Here is a 15,858-nt window from a genome sequence, read left to right as displayed (position 1 = left end):
CAATCTCACTGAGACAGGCTGAAGGACAGTTGGTGTAGGAAATGTAGAAACTTCACATTGGTGCAATAGGGGTGCCGAGAGAGCTTTACTCTGCATCGAACCTCTGCTGTACCTAGGCTGTGAGTATTGGTTGGGACAGTGCAGAGGGAGCTTTGAATTAAGAGTGGTCGACCATCATGAGAAATCCACACAGGTGGATTTGCCTGATACCGAGTGCACCATCTCTTTCTGTAGGGACACGCCCCACTTTCCTAATTCCAGGGAACTTAGACGCAGGTTTGCGATGGGCGAGGCTTAGGAACCCCAAGGTGTGTGCAGGGCTACTGTTGGAGTTCAACCAGCTAAAATTATGAAGTCTACCAGGACAGGGCTTCTGGCTGCATATGCAGCTCGTACCATCTTGCCCATTGACACACTGGTTTGCATGGTTATTTGGACTCAGCGATGGGTCTATCAAAAACTAGGGGTCATAAATATAAGATAGTCATTAATAAATCCAATAAGGAGTTCAGGAGAAACTTCTTTATCCAGAGAGAGGTTAGAATGTAGACATGCTGCCACATGGAGTAGCTGAGGTGAATTGCATAGAGATGCCTTTGAGTAGAAGCTAGATAGAATCATAGAATGGTTACAACACAGGAGGAGACCATTCGGCCCATCGAGCCCATGCCGGCTCTTTCTAAGAGCAATCCGGTTAATCCCATTCCTCCGCTCTTACCCCGTAGCCCTGCAAATTTTTTCCTTTCAAGTATTTATCCAATTCCTTTTTGAAAGCCATGATTGCACCTGCTTCCACCACCCTTTCAGGCAGCGCATTCCAGATCATAACGACTTGCTGCGTAAAAACGTTTTTCCTTATGTTGTCTTTGGTTCTTTTGCCGATCACCTTAAATCTGTGCCCTTTGATTCTCAACCCTTCCGCCAATGGGAACAGTTTCTCTTTATTTACTTTATCTAAACCCTTCATGATTTTGAACACTTTTATCAAATCCCCTCTTAACCTTCTCTGCTCATCTGCCATGTGTCCGCCCATTTCACCAGCCTGTCTATGTCCTCTTGAAGTCCGTTACTTCAGATGCTGAAGATAAGTACATAAGAGAGAAAGGAATAGAAGGATATGCTGATAGGGTTAGATGAAGTAGAGTGGGAGAAGGCTCATGTGGAGCATTAACACCTGGACAGACCAGTTGGGCCGAATGGCCTGTTTCTGTGCTGTAAATTCTATGTAGTCCCCCCCATATTGCATTAATGAGCTGGTCAACCATTAACACTACTCTAGACTGGTTCATGTATGGGATTACCAAATCAATCACCTAGGGTTTGCCTCGGCTATGAACTTTGATTACCATGTGCGTCCTCTTGGAGTTACATCGACTCAAAAGCAACTCCACTTGCCTGTCCCCCTCCCTATGGAGGATGGAATATAAATACACTTCATTGCACTTACGTGTTTAAACTTTATATAGGTGATGTCTTTCAGTGTGGATTTGATCAGTTCCAGCCATTCCTTCTCTCCCTGCGTATCTTCCTGAGTGCCAATAACGTAAATGTCGTGTGGGATGTCAGCGGCTGTGTCATCCCGGGTTTTCCCTTGGCCTCGGCACAGGAACCATGACTTTATGTCCGCAGGAGGTGAGGCATTACCTGAACAACAACAACTTGCATTTGTATAGCGCCTTTAACGTAGTAAGAAGTCCCAAGGCACGTTATCTGACAAAATTTGACACCAAGCCACATAGGAGATATTAGAACACGTGATCGAAAGCTTGGTCAAAGAGGTAGGGTTTAAGGAGCATCTTAAAGGAACAGAGAGAGGAAATCGGGGCTGCACAAGAGGCCAGAATTAGAGGAACGCACAGTTCTCGGAGGGTTGTAGGGCTGGATGAGGTTACAGAAATAGGAAGGGGCGAGGTCCTGGTGGGATTTGAACACAAGGATGAGAATTTAAAAATCGAGGCATTGCTGGACCAGGAGTCAGCGAGCACAGGGACAGGAGAAAAGAAGTGCATTTTGAAGGGGTTTTACGTCCAGATATTTTTCTTGGGTTCAGTGTCTCAGGCCTCTCCTGTCGGTAAGCCCTCGATCGCTATGACCCGGTTTGTGCCTTTCCCTGCCTGGCATCCAGGTAATTTGTAGCAAGCCCGGTGGTTAAACAGTGAAACCCCGATTACTGAATTCATTGTGGGGAATGTGGGCATTTACTGCCCAGAGAATGTGGTGGTGGGCCTTCTTCTTGTACTGCTGCAGACTGTGTGGTATTCTTTGTAGCAGTTTTTGATACAAGTGAGGCACTAGCTAGTCCACTTTAGAGGAGAGATGAATCAACCACTTTGGTGTGGGACAGGAGTCACAAATAGGCCAGATCAGGTAAGGATGGCAGGTTTCCTTCTCTAAAGGACACGAGTGAACCGGTTGGGTTTTTACCTCATGGTCACTTTTACTAATACCAGCTTTTTATTTCCAGATTTTTTAAACTACCATGGTGGGATTTGAACTCATATTCTCTGGATTACTAGTTCAGTAACATCAGCACTACCCTACTGAACCCATTAGCTAGTAGTTATATCACATGATTATATCACGTGATCTCCCTTGACTTTGAAAGGTGTTAAAATAAACAATTCACTAGATCGTGGATTAGGTTACAAACAGCCAAGAGGATTTATTAAACAATAATTTGATAAGCACAAAGTCCTCATGATAAACTGTTGAATAACAGTAATTATAAAAGGGTGCCTCAATATTAACCTGCATGCAGTGGCTTGCTGCTGACCATCCATGAAGTATCTCTCTGCCATATCTATCTCTCTGATGGCTTCAGAGGGACTGCCCATTTTAAAAAGACAGGCTGAGGATTGTCTTTTTTTAAATTGGGCTGCCTTTAACGCAGCTATAGCTGGGTCTGCTGTGATCAGGATAATCAGGTCTACGAGTGGCCTAACCCACCGTTCTTAAAGGACAATAGAGAGCTGGGAGCGCGTCACACAGGATATTAGAGAGCTGGGAGCGCGTCACACAGGATATTAGAGAGCTGGGAGCGCGTCACACAGGATATTAGAGAGCTGGGAGCGCGTCACACAGGATATTAGTGAGCTGGGAGCGCGTCACACAGGATATTAGAGAGCTGGGAGCGTGTTACACAGGGTAATAGTGAGCTGGGAGTGTGTCACACAGGATATTAGAGAGCTGGGAGCGTGTTACACAGGGTAATAGTGAGCTGGGAGTGTGTTACACAGGATATTAGAGAGCTGGGAGCGTGTTACACAGGATATTAGTGAGCTGGGAGCGTGTTACACAGGGTAATAGTGAGCTGGGAGTGTGTTACACAGGATATTAGAGAGCTGGGAGCGTGTTACACAGGATAATAGTGAGCTGGGAGCGTGTTACACAGGATAATAGTGAGCTGGAAGTGTGTTACACAGGAGAACAGACAACGGAGAATATGTCACACAGAATAAGTGAGCTGTGAGTTCGTTACAGGAGTGTAACTGTTCTGTGCCCATTACAGATAACTGTCCTGCTCTCCAATACAGCTAGCCTCCAGTGTCCCTTACCCATATTCCAGGTTCCAATGAAGATGTTGATCATATCTGGCTCCGGAAAATCCGAATGTTTATTCTTCATCAGCTGCAAGAGCTGGCAGAAACCTTCCCGCTTCTGGTAAGACGGAGACAGAGGTAAGTACAAAAACACATAGTAACAGTGCCAGAGGCCGTGATAGTGTTTCTAACACATCAGTGAGAGTCAGTGATACTGGTATTGGTGAAAAATAAGAGTTGGGGGCGGGGGGCAATTTCCAGGCACGATCTCCCGACTCAATCCTTCCCCCCAGGACTGCACTAATTGCCAAAATGGCAGCTGGGGATGTCTAAGCGCCCTGGGCGCCTGCCTGAAACGGGCATTAAGCCCCTTCAATATGCTAATTAGGGGCCTAACGCCTACTATAGGACCCTGGTGCCAAATTTGGTAAAAAAAATGGGCGGAGCTTGCGCCACTCAGTTGTTCCTGATCTACATTGGCCTAACCAGCGGTCCTGAAGTGAACCACTGGAGGTCGTCGAAGTCAAGGTAACTTTTGTTTCTTTATACTTGCCTTAACGTGCATTCAGGAGGAGCAGCAATGTTCGCCAACTCACCCGCCTCCCTCACCACCCCCCTCCCTCACCCCCACTGCGGGCCAGCTCTGATTCGTAGCCGGACAAATATTCCAGGGTCCTGAATGGCGAGCCGCAACGGGACGCCTGATCGGTGTCCGCGGCTCGCCGACGTTATGTAGATGAAGCCCTCGGCCCAATTTCCAGCGAGCCTCGGGCCTTCATCTCCGGGCGCTTGTTCCAGCGTAAGACCAATTTCCCAGCCACTGTATCTAACACAACCCCTCACTGATTCTGAGAGAGTGAGAGGCAGTGATACTGTTATTGAGGGAGCTTTACTCCGTATATAACCCATGCTGTAGCTCATCTGGATGTCCTGCCCATTATTTATCCCTCAACAAGAACACTAACAACATGCGCCTTTAATGTGGAAAAATGTCCCAAGGCGCTTCATAGAAATGTAATCATACAAAAAAAGATCGCCAAGCCACAGAAGGAGATATTAGGAGGGGGTGACCAAAAGCTTTGCCAAAGAGGTGGGTTTTAAGGGGGGTCTTCAAGGGAGAGAGGGAGGCGGAGAGGTGGAAGCATTTAGGAAAGGAATTCCAGAGGGTGGGGCCTGGACGGCTAAAGGCACAGCCGCTAAAGTGGGGAGGAGGTATACACGAGAACACAGTCGGAGGAACACAGAGCTCTGAGGGGTTTATAGGGCTGTAGGAGGTTACAGACATGGGGGGGGGGGGGGGGCAAGGTTCACTATGGTCATGGCCACAGACTTTGGATAGGGCCATTTCAGTGCTGTATCAGGGGCGGAAACCTGATTAGAGAGATTCAAATATGGAGTGGCAGGAAAGATGGGCACAGATTTGAGAGGTGACAACGTGTTCAAGGACTTTGGAGAGGAAAGTCAGATTGGAGATGGGGCAGTAGTTTGTACGGACAAAGAGGTTGAGGGTGGGGGACAATACCTGAGGAGAGGGAACTATTTACAACATCAGCTGGTGTGGGGATCAGGAAGGGAAATTGGGTAGTCAGCAGTTTAGTGGGAATGGAGTCAAGAGAGCAAGAGGGTCTCATGGAAAAGATGAGCTCAGAGCGGGCATTAGGGAAGATAAGAGAGAAGCTATAAAAAGACATGGGTTCATGGCTAGGGCAGGGGGGAGCTTTGGTGGAGATTTTGCTTTGTGACCAAGGGGAAGGTGGGAAGCTGATCAGATGGTCTCAATCTTAGTTACATAAAATAAATCTATGAGCTTCTTACACTTATTGTTGGAGGTGAGGGTGGAGGGGGCAGGGGAGAGGGGTTTAAGGAGATGGTTGGTAGTGGAAAAAATAAGCTGGGGTAATCTTTGCTCTACAGGATGATCCTGGAGTAGTGAACGCTTTTGGCAGTGGAGAGCGAGGCTAGATAGTGCTAGATATGGTCCAGATCTGGTGATGAATGGCTAAATCAGTTATGCACCAGATATGCTCAAGTCTGTGTCCCTTGGATTGAGGGAGTCAAGATGAGGGCTATCACAGGGGAATGACCAGGATAGGAAATAGTAAGGGTTGTACTATAGACAAGGGCATCAAAGGTGGAGGAGAGGGACTGGTTGAGCAACCAACATCATTAAAAAAGCATTATCTGGTCATTCATCCTATTGCTATTTGTGGGATCTTGCTGCTTACAAATTGGCTGCTGCATTTCCCCACATTACACTGCAAAAAATGACTACACTTCAAACTACTTCAATGGTTGAGAAGATCTCTGGGATGTCCTGAGGTTTTGAAAGACATTATATAAATATACAGTCTTTCTTTCTTCCTCTTTGATACTGATAGTGTTTGAAACGTAATGTGGTAATTTCCTTCGTCTAACATCCTTCACCTTGATGAGCACAAAAAAAACTCACCACAATTAGAAAAAGAAATGAATGAAGTGATTGGATCATTGACTTTTCACTTCGATGGTGAGGTGTTCATGACATACCTTGGAGTCTGTGAAGATATACTCCTTCCGTTGTGTCTTCTTCACCTCCGAGTCAATCACGATCACCAACTTGTTCTGGAACTTCTGCGATTTGATTAACTGTAAAACTGAGATGAACTGTGTCAGTGAGAGAAGACAGGTGCACCAGTGCTTCAGATCAGTTCCCTTCTGAGGCACGTCGAGTGTTTGCATTTCTAGTACCAGCAAGCGCCGAGACCCAACCTGGATAGGCTTGGACCGGTTCTATTTGGTACATTTTGCAGAACCTGGTGCCACGTGATCAGGAGATGTACACAAAGTTGCTGCTTTCAGACTGTTGTTAAAACAAGAACTCAGGACAACAGAGGAACATCAGTAACTAAATAAGGGCCTTCAGTAACTATACAGATACGCTTGGAATAGCCAAGAGGAATCAGTAACCATAGATATCCTAGGGACAGCCAAAGGTCATTAGTAACCATAAAGATACCCCAAGACAGCTAAGGAGCATCAGTAATCACACAGATACCTGGCATAGCCAGAAGACATCAGTAACCATCCAGATATCCCAGGATAGCCAATAGAGTTAGTAACCATACAGATATCCCAAGATAGCCAATAGAGTCAGTAATCATATAGATATGATAGGGCAAACCAGACGTCTATAACCGTACAGATGTACCAGCCATGTCAGCTGTTGCTCAGTGGTGGCACTCTTGCCTCTGAGTCAGAAGGTTTTGAGTTCAAGTCCAACTCCAAAGAGTTGAGCACAAAATCTAGGCTGTCACTCCAGTGTAGTACTGAGGCAGTGCTGCAATATTGGAGGGAGCTGTCTTTCAGATGAGACATTGAACTGAGGCCCAGTTTGCTCCCTCAGGTGGACCTAAAACTCAGAGCACTATTTCGAAGAAGAGCAGGGGAGTTCTCCCCGCTGTCCTGGCCAACATTTATCCCACAACCAATTGATTATGTGGTCATTATCATATTGCTGTGTGTGCGACCTTGCTGTGCACAAATTTCCTACATTACAACAGTGACTACACTTCAAAAGTAAATCATTGGCTGTAAAGCGCTTTGGGGCCTCCTGAGGTAGTGAAAGGTGCTATATAAATGCAAGTCATTCGTTCTTTATTTCTCACCAGGGGAAACCAAGGGGCGCAGTGACCATACAGACACCCAACATAGCCCAGAGACATCAATAGCCATATAGAGACCCAGGGGCAGCCAATAGATGTCAGTAACTTTACAGAAACACCATGACAAACCAGAGACACCAGGAACCATAAGGATATACTGGGGGAATCGAGGGATATCATGAGAGAGAGGGAGAGATGCTCATGTCAAGACAAAAGCATGCTGAAGGATTGTGCTGGCTTAGTGTGTGAATCAGACCAGACAGCAGATCAGGGGTCACGTGAAAAGGTGGGAGCATAACTGGCACTGCAACAAGGTAAGTGGGGTTATTTATATTTGGGTGCAGTGGATGGCTGGAACACTGCATGTGTGCCCGAGAAATGTCTTCAGAGGAGGTCGAAATAAGCAATGGTGTGAGTTACAGACTTGGTTAGACAGTAATGTAATAAGTGGAGGTAGATGTGAAAGGCCATTGATCAGAATTCTTACTTTTGTTGTGACTGTAAAACTTGTCCTCCGGCCCGTCCTTTGATTTCTTGACAATTAATTTCCCATGTTCTATATCCACTTTCAATTGGATTTTCAGGAAAATTCCAAAACTGTCCAATTTCACCTGAAAAATAAAATGAAGAGATCCTCTTCAGTGAATCTGAACCTTTTACCTGCTCCTCTCCTTCCCGTCGGTTGAACTCTAACCTTTGACCTGCTCCTCTCCTTCCCGTCGGTTGAACTCTAACCTTTGACCTGCTCCTCTCCTTCCCGTCGGTTGAACTCTAACCTTTGACCTGCTACATGAAGAGAAAAGGGAGGTTGAAGATGAGGAGGTTGTTTGTCAGGACAGAGAGGTTGAGGGCGGGGTTTTTTGAGAAGTGGGGGAGATGATGGCCGTTTTGAAAGACCTTGGAGAAGGCATGAGGGGAGTCTCTGTACAAACTTTCTATTTCTAAACAACAGCCTTTGACTTCGTGAGTGTTACTGAAAAACGCTGATTAGCAGAATGTGCTTACCTCGAAAGTTACAGGCGCAATTTCGGAGTGCTGTTCTTCAACATCTGTGTCTGTAGCCTCGGGCTCATAATCTTTCACCTGTGCAAAGTGAATTAGGGAAAGAATGGGATAGAAATTAATCAATGTGCTCCCACTCAATTTTTCTCTTGCCAATTTTCTCTCCTCTCCTGAGGTGCTGACTCTCAAGTTCCACAGGGGTTGTCCTCCATCTGATACCTCACCCAAGTGATCATTCTTCATTGTGAGCCTAGGCAATGTGTGTTGTAGGACTTTTGACAACTATGTATGGTAGTGTAGTGGTTACAGTACTAGCCTAGTAATCCAGGGACATGAATTCAAATCCCATCATGGAAGTTTGAGAATCTGAAATCAGTTTAAAAAATGCACTGGTAAAAGTGCCCATGAAGCTGTTGGATTGTTGTAGAAACCTATGAAGGAAACCTGCCATCCTTACCTGGTCTGGCCTATATGTGACTCAATGTGGTTGACTCTGAAGTAGCCTGTCAAGCCACTTAGTGCTCAGGATGGGCAATAAATGCTGGCCTTGCCAGTGACACCCATATGGATAGGAAACAAAAAAATGGTAGGACATTACAGATAATCCTGATCTGATGCCCACACAGACAAAGTCCCACTGGGTGGTAATCAGGAGTAGCAGTCACTGCTGGTTAATTCTTTCTTAGCCCAGGGCCAGTGAGCCCTATTGTAACACCCCATCTGCTGAGAGCGTGCTCATTCAGCAGAGACTAAGGATGGCCACCGGTGTGCTCTGGGTTTGTGCGTCTCCGTGCCATACTAGGTGGTGTATTTTTCTGTATGTATTGCGAGCGCCCATCTGAACCCAATGATCCTGGGGCTTTGTGGTGTTTCCCTGCAAGCACAGCTCCAGGTGTAGAGCACAGAATGGCTGCCGTCATGGACCACTGGGTCATTATTTAAATAAATCGTTTTTATTTTATGTGGAACTGTATTGAATATTTTTACCACTGCAAAGCCTGGTGATAGGCCGAGGCCCACACGATATGGCAACACCAAGGGTAGAACTGAAGCTCACACACCACCAGCCCATCAGGTAGCTCGATACAGACCAGGGATGGAACCCGAGATCAGTTAACAAGGGAGCTAGAGGGATACATCAGAATAGTCCCACGTCTTTAAACTAAAAAGAGTGACAGTCACTCCTAATGATTGACCTTGGGCAGGACTGGATGAGAGGACATTGTTGTTTCCCAGTGTATGAAGCCAATCTCCCATATTAACTCTGATGCTGTACAGTGAGTATCTGAATACCTGGTTGTCCATGGATGAGAGCATTCTGTTCAGTTCTCCGGCTGATGAAAACAACCTTTTGACACCTGCTTCAGAAGCAATCTACAAACAACCACAATTAACAATTAATCATTGTCCCTCTTCTCCCCAGTGTGGAAATGTACATTCATTTAATAGCAGTTTCCCATTCGATTGTCATCTAACTTACAGGACGAGTGAACATGAAACTCATGGAGAGATAATCTCCAGTGAACAGGGAGATAATCCCCAGTGAACAGGGAGATAATCCCCAGTGAACAGGGAGATAATCCCCCTGCTCTTCTTCGAATAGTGCCATGGGATCATTTACATCCACCTGAAAGCGTAGACAGGGCCTTGGTTTAAGGTCCCATCTGAAAGACAGCACCTCCGAATGTGCAGCACTCCCTCAGTATTGCACTGAAGTACCAGCCTAGATTATATGATCAAGTCTCTAAAGTGGGGCTTGAACCTCAGAGAGCTATCACTGAGCCATGGCTGACACCTAAATTGGAAGCTAACTTCCAGTGAACAGGGCAATGACTGCCAGTGAATGGAGAAATAATCCTAATAAATGGAACGATAACCACCAATCAATGAAGGACACAATGTCACTATACAGGAGTTAAACGCAAAATGGCTGCTGCTCACGCTATCTCACTTTGAACGCATAAAGAATAAGGAAACATCAGTCGGTGTACAGGTATCCCCTGTATAACCTTCAGGGTTGTGTGGGGACTCTTCATGGTGGCAGATAGTGAACCTACAGCACACCACAAAGATGGTGACTGTGACTGGATGACTCGAAGGTTTAAGTTTGAAGGATTGAGTGTAACCCTTTGAAGTAAAAAGGATAGAGCACCAGATGACACCGGAGGATAAACAAAGATTCTGACAGGAATAAGATCGTCCCAGATTTATCATTTATCAGGCACGACTAGGGTTGCCAACTCTGGTTGGAAGTATTCCTGGAGGTTTCATCACATGATTTCCCACCTCCCAACTGCCCCACCCAGACAAACAGTCTTTTTCCCCTCCAATATTTTTATAACTAATGAACAAAAGTGTTCAGAGAAAATGAAAACAAAACACAATTTTTTTTTAATGTCCTTATGATTTTACTTCTGAGTTGCTCACAGCATTGTCCAGGAGATTAATCTTTAATTCCTGGAGACTTCAGGTCAGTCCTGGAGGGTTGGCAACCTTAGTGCCAGCCCAGCATGACTCAACACTTTAAAGGAGTGTAAAGGAGGAAATTGGAGGACAGAAAGAGTAACAGTAGAAGGCATCGTGCCTTGCAGCTTTTAGGCAACCACTTACTGCCCAGCAACAGCAGATGGCTGGCTGTGACTGTCTGATCGTACAATCAGACAACGATAGTGCTTGATGCAAGATAAGATTAGGGACTGAAACAGTCTGCCCTACGGATCAGTTATAGACGGAATGGAGTGTTCCTACTGCCAGAAGCTCCTCCTGGGAAATCTTCTACAAATCCACTCAGCAAGGCCTGGCTGCGGGAATGTGTAACTGGAAAATAGGCCCTTTTATAGTCACTTAGGACAAACCGATAAGGCTTTAAGAAAAAGGAAGTGAGCTGAATGTCTCACAGAGCGAGCGGTGGCAGCAGTCCGGAAAGAGTCAGGCCAACGCTAAAGTTGATTAGATGTGGCCACACCAGGGTGCCAACTGAGGAGGTGAAGTGGAGAGAAATGAAATGAAAAGTTTACACAGAATTTACAGCACAGAAATAGGCCATTTGGCCCATCAGGTCTGTCGGTGTTTGTGCTCCACGTGAGCCTCCTTCCACCTTATTTCATCTAACCCTATCAGCATATCCTTCTATTTCCTTCTCCCTCATGTGTTTATCTAGCTTCCCCTTAAGTGCACCTATGCTAATCGCCTTAACTATTCCTTGTGGGGTAGCATGTTCCACATTCTAACCACTCTCTGAGTGAAGAAGTTTGTCTTGAATTCCTTATTGGATTTATTAGTGACTATCTTATATTTATGGCCTCTAATTTTGGATTCCCCCACAAGTGGAAACATCTTCTCTACATCTACCCTATCAAACCTCATCATAATTTCAAAGACCTCTATTAGGTCACCCCTCAGCCTTCTCTTTTCTAGAGAAAAGAGTCCCAGCCTGTTCAGTCTTTCCTGACAGTTATAACCTCTCAGTTCTGGTATCATACTTGTAATTTTTTTTGCATCTTCTCCAGTGCCTCTATATCTTTTTTGTGATATAAAGACCAGATGGAAATTTCAGGCTGTTATTTAATGAGCTCCGTCACAGTCCTTGGCAATTATCCTTTACTAGATGTCAGCCATGGCTCAGTGGGTAGCATTCTTGCCTCTCAGTCAGAAGGTCGTGGGTTCAAGGCCTAATCAAGAGACTTGAGCACAAAATCTAGGCTGACACTCCAGTGCAGTACCAAGGGAGTGCTACACTGTCGGAGGTGCTGCCTTTTGGATGTGATGTTAAACCAATGCCTCGTCTGCCCTCTCAGGTGAACATGAAAGATCCCATGGCACTATTTTGAAGAAGAGCAGGGGAGTTCTCCCCGGTGTCCTGGTCAATATTTATCCCTCAACTAACATCACTAAAACAGATTATCTGGTCATTATCACGTTGCTGTTTGTGGTATTGGCTGCTGCATTTCCTACATTACAACACTCCAAAAACAAAGTACTTCATTGGCTGTAAAGCACTTTGGGACATTCTGAGGTCATGAGAAGCACTATGAGAATGCAAGTCTTTTTTTCTTTCTAGCTTCTCTTTGTCTATGGTACTATCCAACTATAACTGGCCCACAGCCGTCTCTCCGCGATGGGTCAGTGTGCAACTCAGACCAGCAAGCTGCTGTGTTTTGACTTCCAGTCCATGTTGAGTTGGCTGGTCTCAGATGGAAGGGATTGGGAAGAGGCTACAGTTGGTCTCATAGCCACCTGGGCCAAGGAAAGGGTGGGGGGAGGGGGGGAACAGGACGGTGGAGAGAGGAAGAAGTCATGGTCCCCTCTATGTGCATTAGCCTTCCCCAGCCCCACTGAAATATGCACCGGTGGGGGGAGGGCAGCTGTGATGCCCTCCACAGTCAAATAGCCTACTGACAGTCACTGCCTCAGCTTAGAAATAAACAAGAAGAGCAGCCAACTGCCACAGAATGTACCTGACCAAAATGTCACCGTCCTCAGGAGGCTGGGAGGGGGAGGAGTAGTAACCGAAAAATAAACGTTTACGGGTTTTGTAGGGAATGTGACTGGACATCACAGCCTGACTTTGGGGACAGCAGAATACCTCGTCAAAGCAGCAGAACAAACTGCGTGACACTCATTCATTATTGGCCAGGACTTCCCCTCTGAGCTATTTTTACTGAAGCTTACGTCTCATTCGTTGCTGAGCATCAAAGGGAAACAGCATGCTAACCCTTTTCAGCTGAGCTGCAGCGAGATTAGGAGAGATTAGTGGGTTTTTTTTGAAAGAGAGGTTGATTTGAAGTTAGCCGCAGCAGGAAGTGCTGTATAGTGCTGCACATCTCTTCAATTCTCCTTTCATAGCATTCATTGTGGAAGTGAAATGGAGACAAATGACCGAGATGATCCTAATGAAAGATTCTGAAGGGAATTAACTAAACTGATCCAAGCAAACTATTCATTGCAGTGAAAAGTTAAAAATTCTAGCGTAAGCAACAACAACATTAATGTAGAAAATGTCCAGGGAAGAGAAAAAAAGTAAAACGAAATGAAGGAATGGCTGTTGAGCAGAAGTGGGAGAGTTAGTAACGGTGCCCAAAAGTGATGGGTTCTCATAAGGTTGGTAAAGGTGGAGAGAGGTGAAGGGGTTGAAGGAGGGAGTTGCAGAGAGTAAGTCCGAGGCAGCTGAAGGCTCTGCCATCAATGGTGAGGGGAGGGAGGTGATGCACCAAAGGCCAGAGTCAGAGGATTGAAGAACACAGGAGGTTGCAGGGATAGAGCGGGTGAGGCCTTGGAGGGGTTTGAAGATTTTAAATTCAACGTGTTGAGGGGCGGGGGGTTGGTGTAAGTCGTTGAGGACGGGGTGATGGGCAAGCAAGCCTTAATGCAGTACAGGATATCACTGTCTAATTTTGCACTAGTTACAAATAAGGAAGTTGGGAGTAAGAAGGAAAATCAGATGGATCTTTTTAATCCAAAGGTAACTGACGTGTGGAAAAATGTACCAGGGAAGGACACTGAAGCAAAATGTGTAAGTGGGGTCCAGAGACAATTAGTTGTGTTTCTGGAGAAAGAAGGAGTTGAGGGGTATGGTGAAATGGTGGTTCAGTGGGATTGATTGATATAGAGGGTAGTGGGGGTGAGGGATATGGTGAGAAGGTGGGGGTGAGGGATATGGTGAGAAGGTGGGGGTGAGGGATATGGTGAGAAGGTGGGGGTGAGGGATATGGTGAGAAGGTGGGGGTGAGGGATATGGTGAGAAGGTGGGGGTGAGGGATATGGTGAGAAGGCGAGGGTGAGGGATATGGTGAGAAGGTGGGGGTGAGGGATATGGTGAGAAGGCGAGGGTGAGGGATATGGTGAAAAGGTGGGGGTGAGGGATATGGTGAGAAGGCGAGGGTGAGGGATATGGTGAAAAGGTGGGGGTGAGGGATATGGTGAGAAGGTGGGGGTGAGGGATATGGTGAGAAGGTGGGGGTGAGGGATATGGTGAGAAGGCGAGGGTGAGGGATATGGTGAAAAGGTGGGGGTGAGGGATATGGTGAGAAGGTGGGGGTGAGGGATATGGTGAGAAGGTGGGGGTGAGGGATATGGTGAGAAGGTGGGGGTGAGGGATATGGTGAGAAGGTGGGGGTGAGGGATATGGTGAGAAGGTGGGGGTGAGGGATATGGTGAGAAGGTGAGGGTGAGGGATATGGTGAGAAGGTGGGGGTGAGGGATATGGTGAGAAGGTGGGGGTGAGGGATATGGTGAGAAGGTGGGGGTGAGGGATATGGTGAGAAGGTGGGGGTGAGGGACATGGTGAGAAGGTGGGGGTGAGATATGGTGAGAAGGTGGGGGTGAGATATGGTGAGAAGGTGAGGGTGAGGGATATGGTGAGAAGGTGAGGGTGAGGGATATGGTGAGAAGGTGGGGGTGAGGGATATGGTGAGAAGGTGAGGGTGAGGGATATGGTGAGAAGGTGGGGGTGAGGGATATGGTGAGAAGGTGGGTAGGTGAAGTTGTGGGACATAGTGAGAAGGTGGGTAGGTGGAATTGATCAATCAAAAATGGGCAGGCCTGTTGGGTCTAATGAGCTTTTTATGTTCCTAAAAATTCTTCTGTTGACAGACATGGTGGCATTTGGAGGCAGCGGAGGGTGTAATGGGTTAAGGATGGCCTTAAATGCCACTGTGTAGTGTTGTTATAAGTAACAGGTCCTAGCTTGCCCCAGCATACGTCTCAGGGGCACAGTTGATCCCTCTGGTGATAGGTCAGATTTTAGAGCTAGGATTGAACAAACATGAACACCTGCCTCACAAGGAGCGTGAGCATGAAAAACATTTCCAGTTTTCCATCACCTGCCTGTCTGCAATTTAAAACAAATGCCCCAATCTCATTTTACAAAAGAAACTTGTATTAATACATAGTACTTTATAAAATATCTCAGGAACATTCCAAAGTAAATAATGAATTGCTTTGAAGTGCAGTTACTGTTGTTAATAAGCTGAAATCGGCAGCCATTCTGTACCTTTCCTGATGTTGGGAGAAGGTTCATCCAGGTCAGTCACACTGCCCGCTGTACAGATGGGCTTAGAGCTGGGCATGCCCGTGGCCAGAATAAACATGGCACACCCCTGCGCCAAGTGCCATCATCGGGAACCAATTACCTCAGCGCTTTGCTTTAGTGGCATGGCGTGAAACTACCTCACAACAATGGGTAGCGGTGCCTCCGATGGCACTGGGATTGCATCGTTTTGCCAGTGGGCGACTGACTCCATTGGTGCACTGGCTATTCGACATAGTGAATGGGGTATCAAGGAGCAAGATGCATCCCCTCATCAGGAAAGAAGTAACAAGGTAGCAGAAAAGGAAGAAGAGAAACATGAATTATAAATGGAGAAGGGATTGTAAAAGAAAACCCTTTGATCTCTCCATGGAAATACACAGCAGTTGGGAAACATGAGGTGTGTTTGTTGCTAAGGATCACTGTCTGATATCAAGTGGTCCCAGGTTGCAGCAGAAGAGGAGGCTCCAGGGGCATTTTAACTGCTATTTCTGTCCGGTTAACTTCTCCGGGGAGCACTAGTTAGGTGTTTGTGTCAATTTGATTGGCTTGTGATCTTGCCTTAACCAGAGGTGAGACACAAACAGAGAGTGTAGAACTGTGAGACGTGGGACTTGTGACGCACATGCAACTCACTTGGACCTTTGTG

At 46.4% G+C, this 15,858-nt stretch overlaps 1 protein-coding gene across 1 annotated transcript in view; it reads right to left on the bottom strand.

Annotated features, from left to right (window-relative positions):
- Nucleotides 1-15,858, bottom strand: part of inpp5d (inositol polyphosphate-5-phosphatase D) — a 177,977-nt gene that overhangs the window by 94,208 nt on the left and 67,911 nt on the right. The window contains exons 7-12 of the mRNA XM_067995537.1: nucleotides 9,476-9,556; nucleotides 8,186-8,263; nucleotides 7,668-7,791; nucleotides 6,066-6,172; nucleotides 3,555-3,657; nucleotides 1,448-1,644 (exon numbers count right to left, since the gene is read on the bottom strand). Coding sequence (XP_067851638.1) covers nucleotides 1,448-1,644; nucleotides 3,555-3,657; nucleotides 6,066-6,172; nucleotides 7,668-7,791; nucleotides 8,186-8,263; nucleotides 9,476-9,556 — 690 coding nt within the window. The remainder of the gene's footprint in view (nucleotides 1-1,447; nucleotides 1,645-3,554; nucleotides 3,658-6,065; nucleotides 6,173-7,667; nucleotides 7,792-8,185; nucleotides 8,264-9,475; nucleotides 9,557-15,858) is intronic.

Source organism: Heptranchias perlo, chromosome 13 (genome assembly GCF_035084215.1).
Source record: "Heptranchias perlo isolate sHepPer1 chromosome 13, sHepPer1.hap1, whole genome shotgun sequence".
Lineage (NCBI taxonomy): Eukaryota > Metazoa > Chordata > Chondrichthyes > Hexanchiformes > Hexanchidae > Heptranchias > Heptranchias perlo.
Note: the sequence above shows the minus strand (reverse complement) of the source record. Positions and strands in the feature narration are given on the sequence as shown.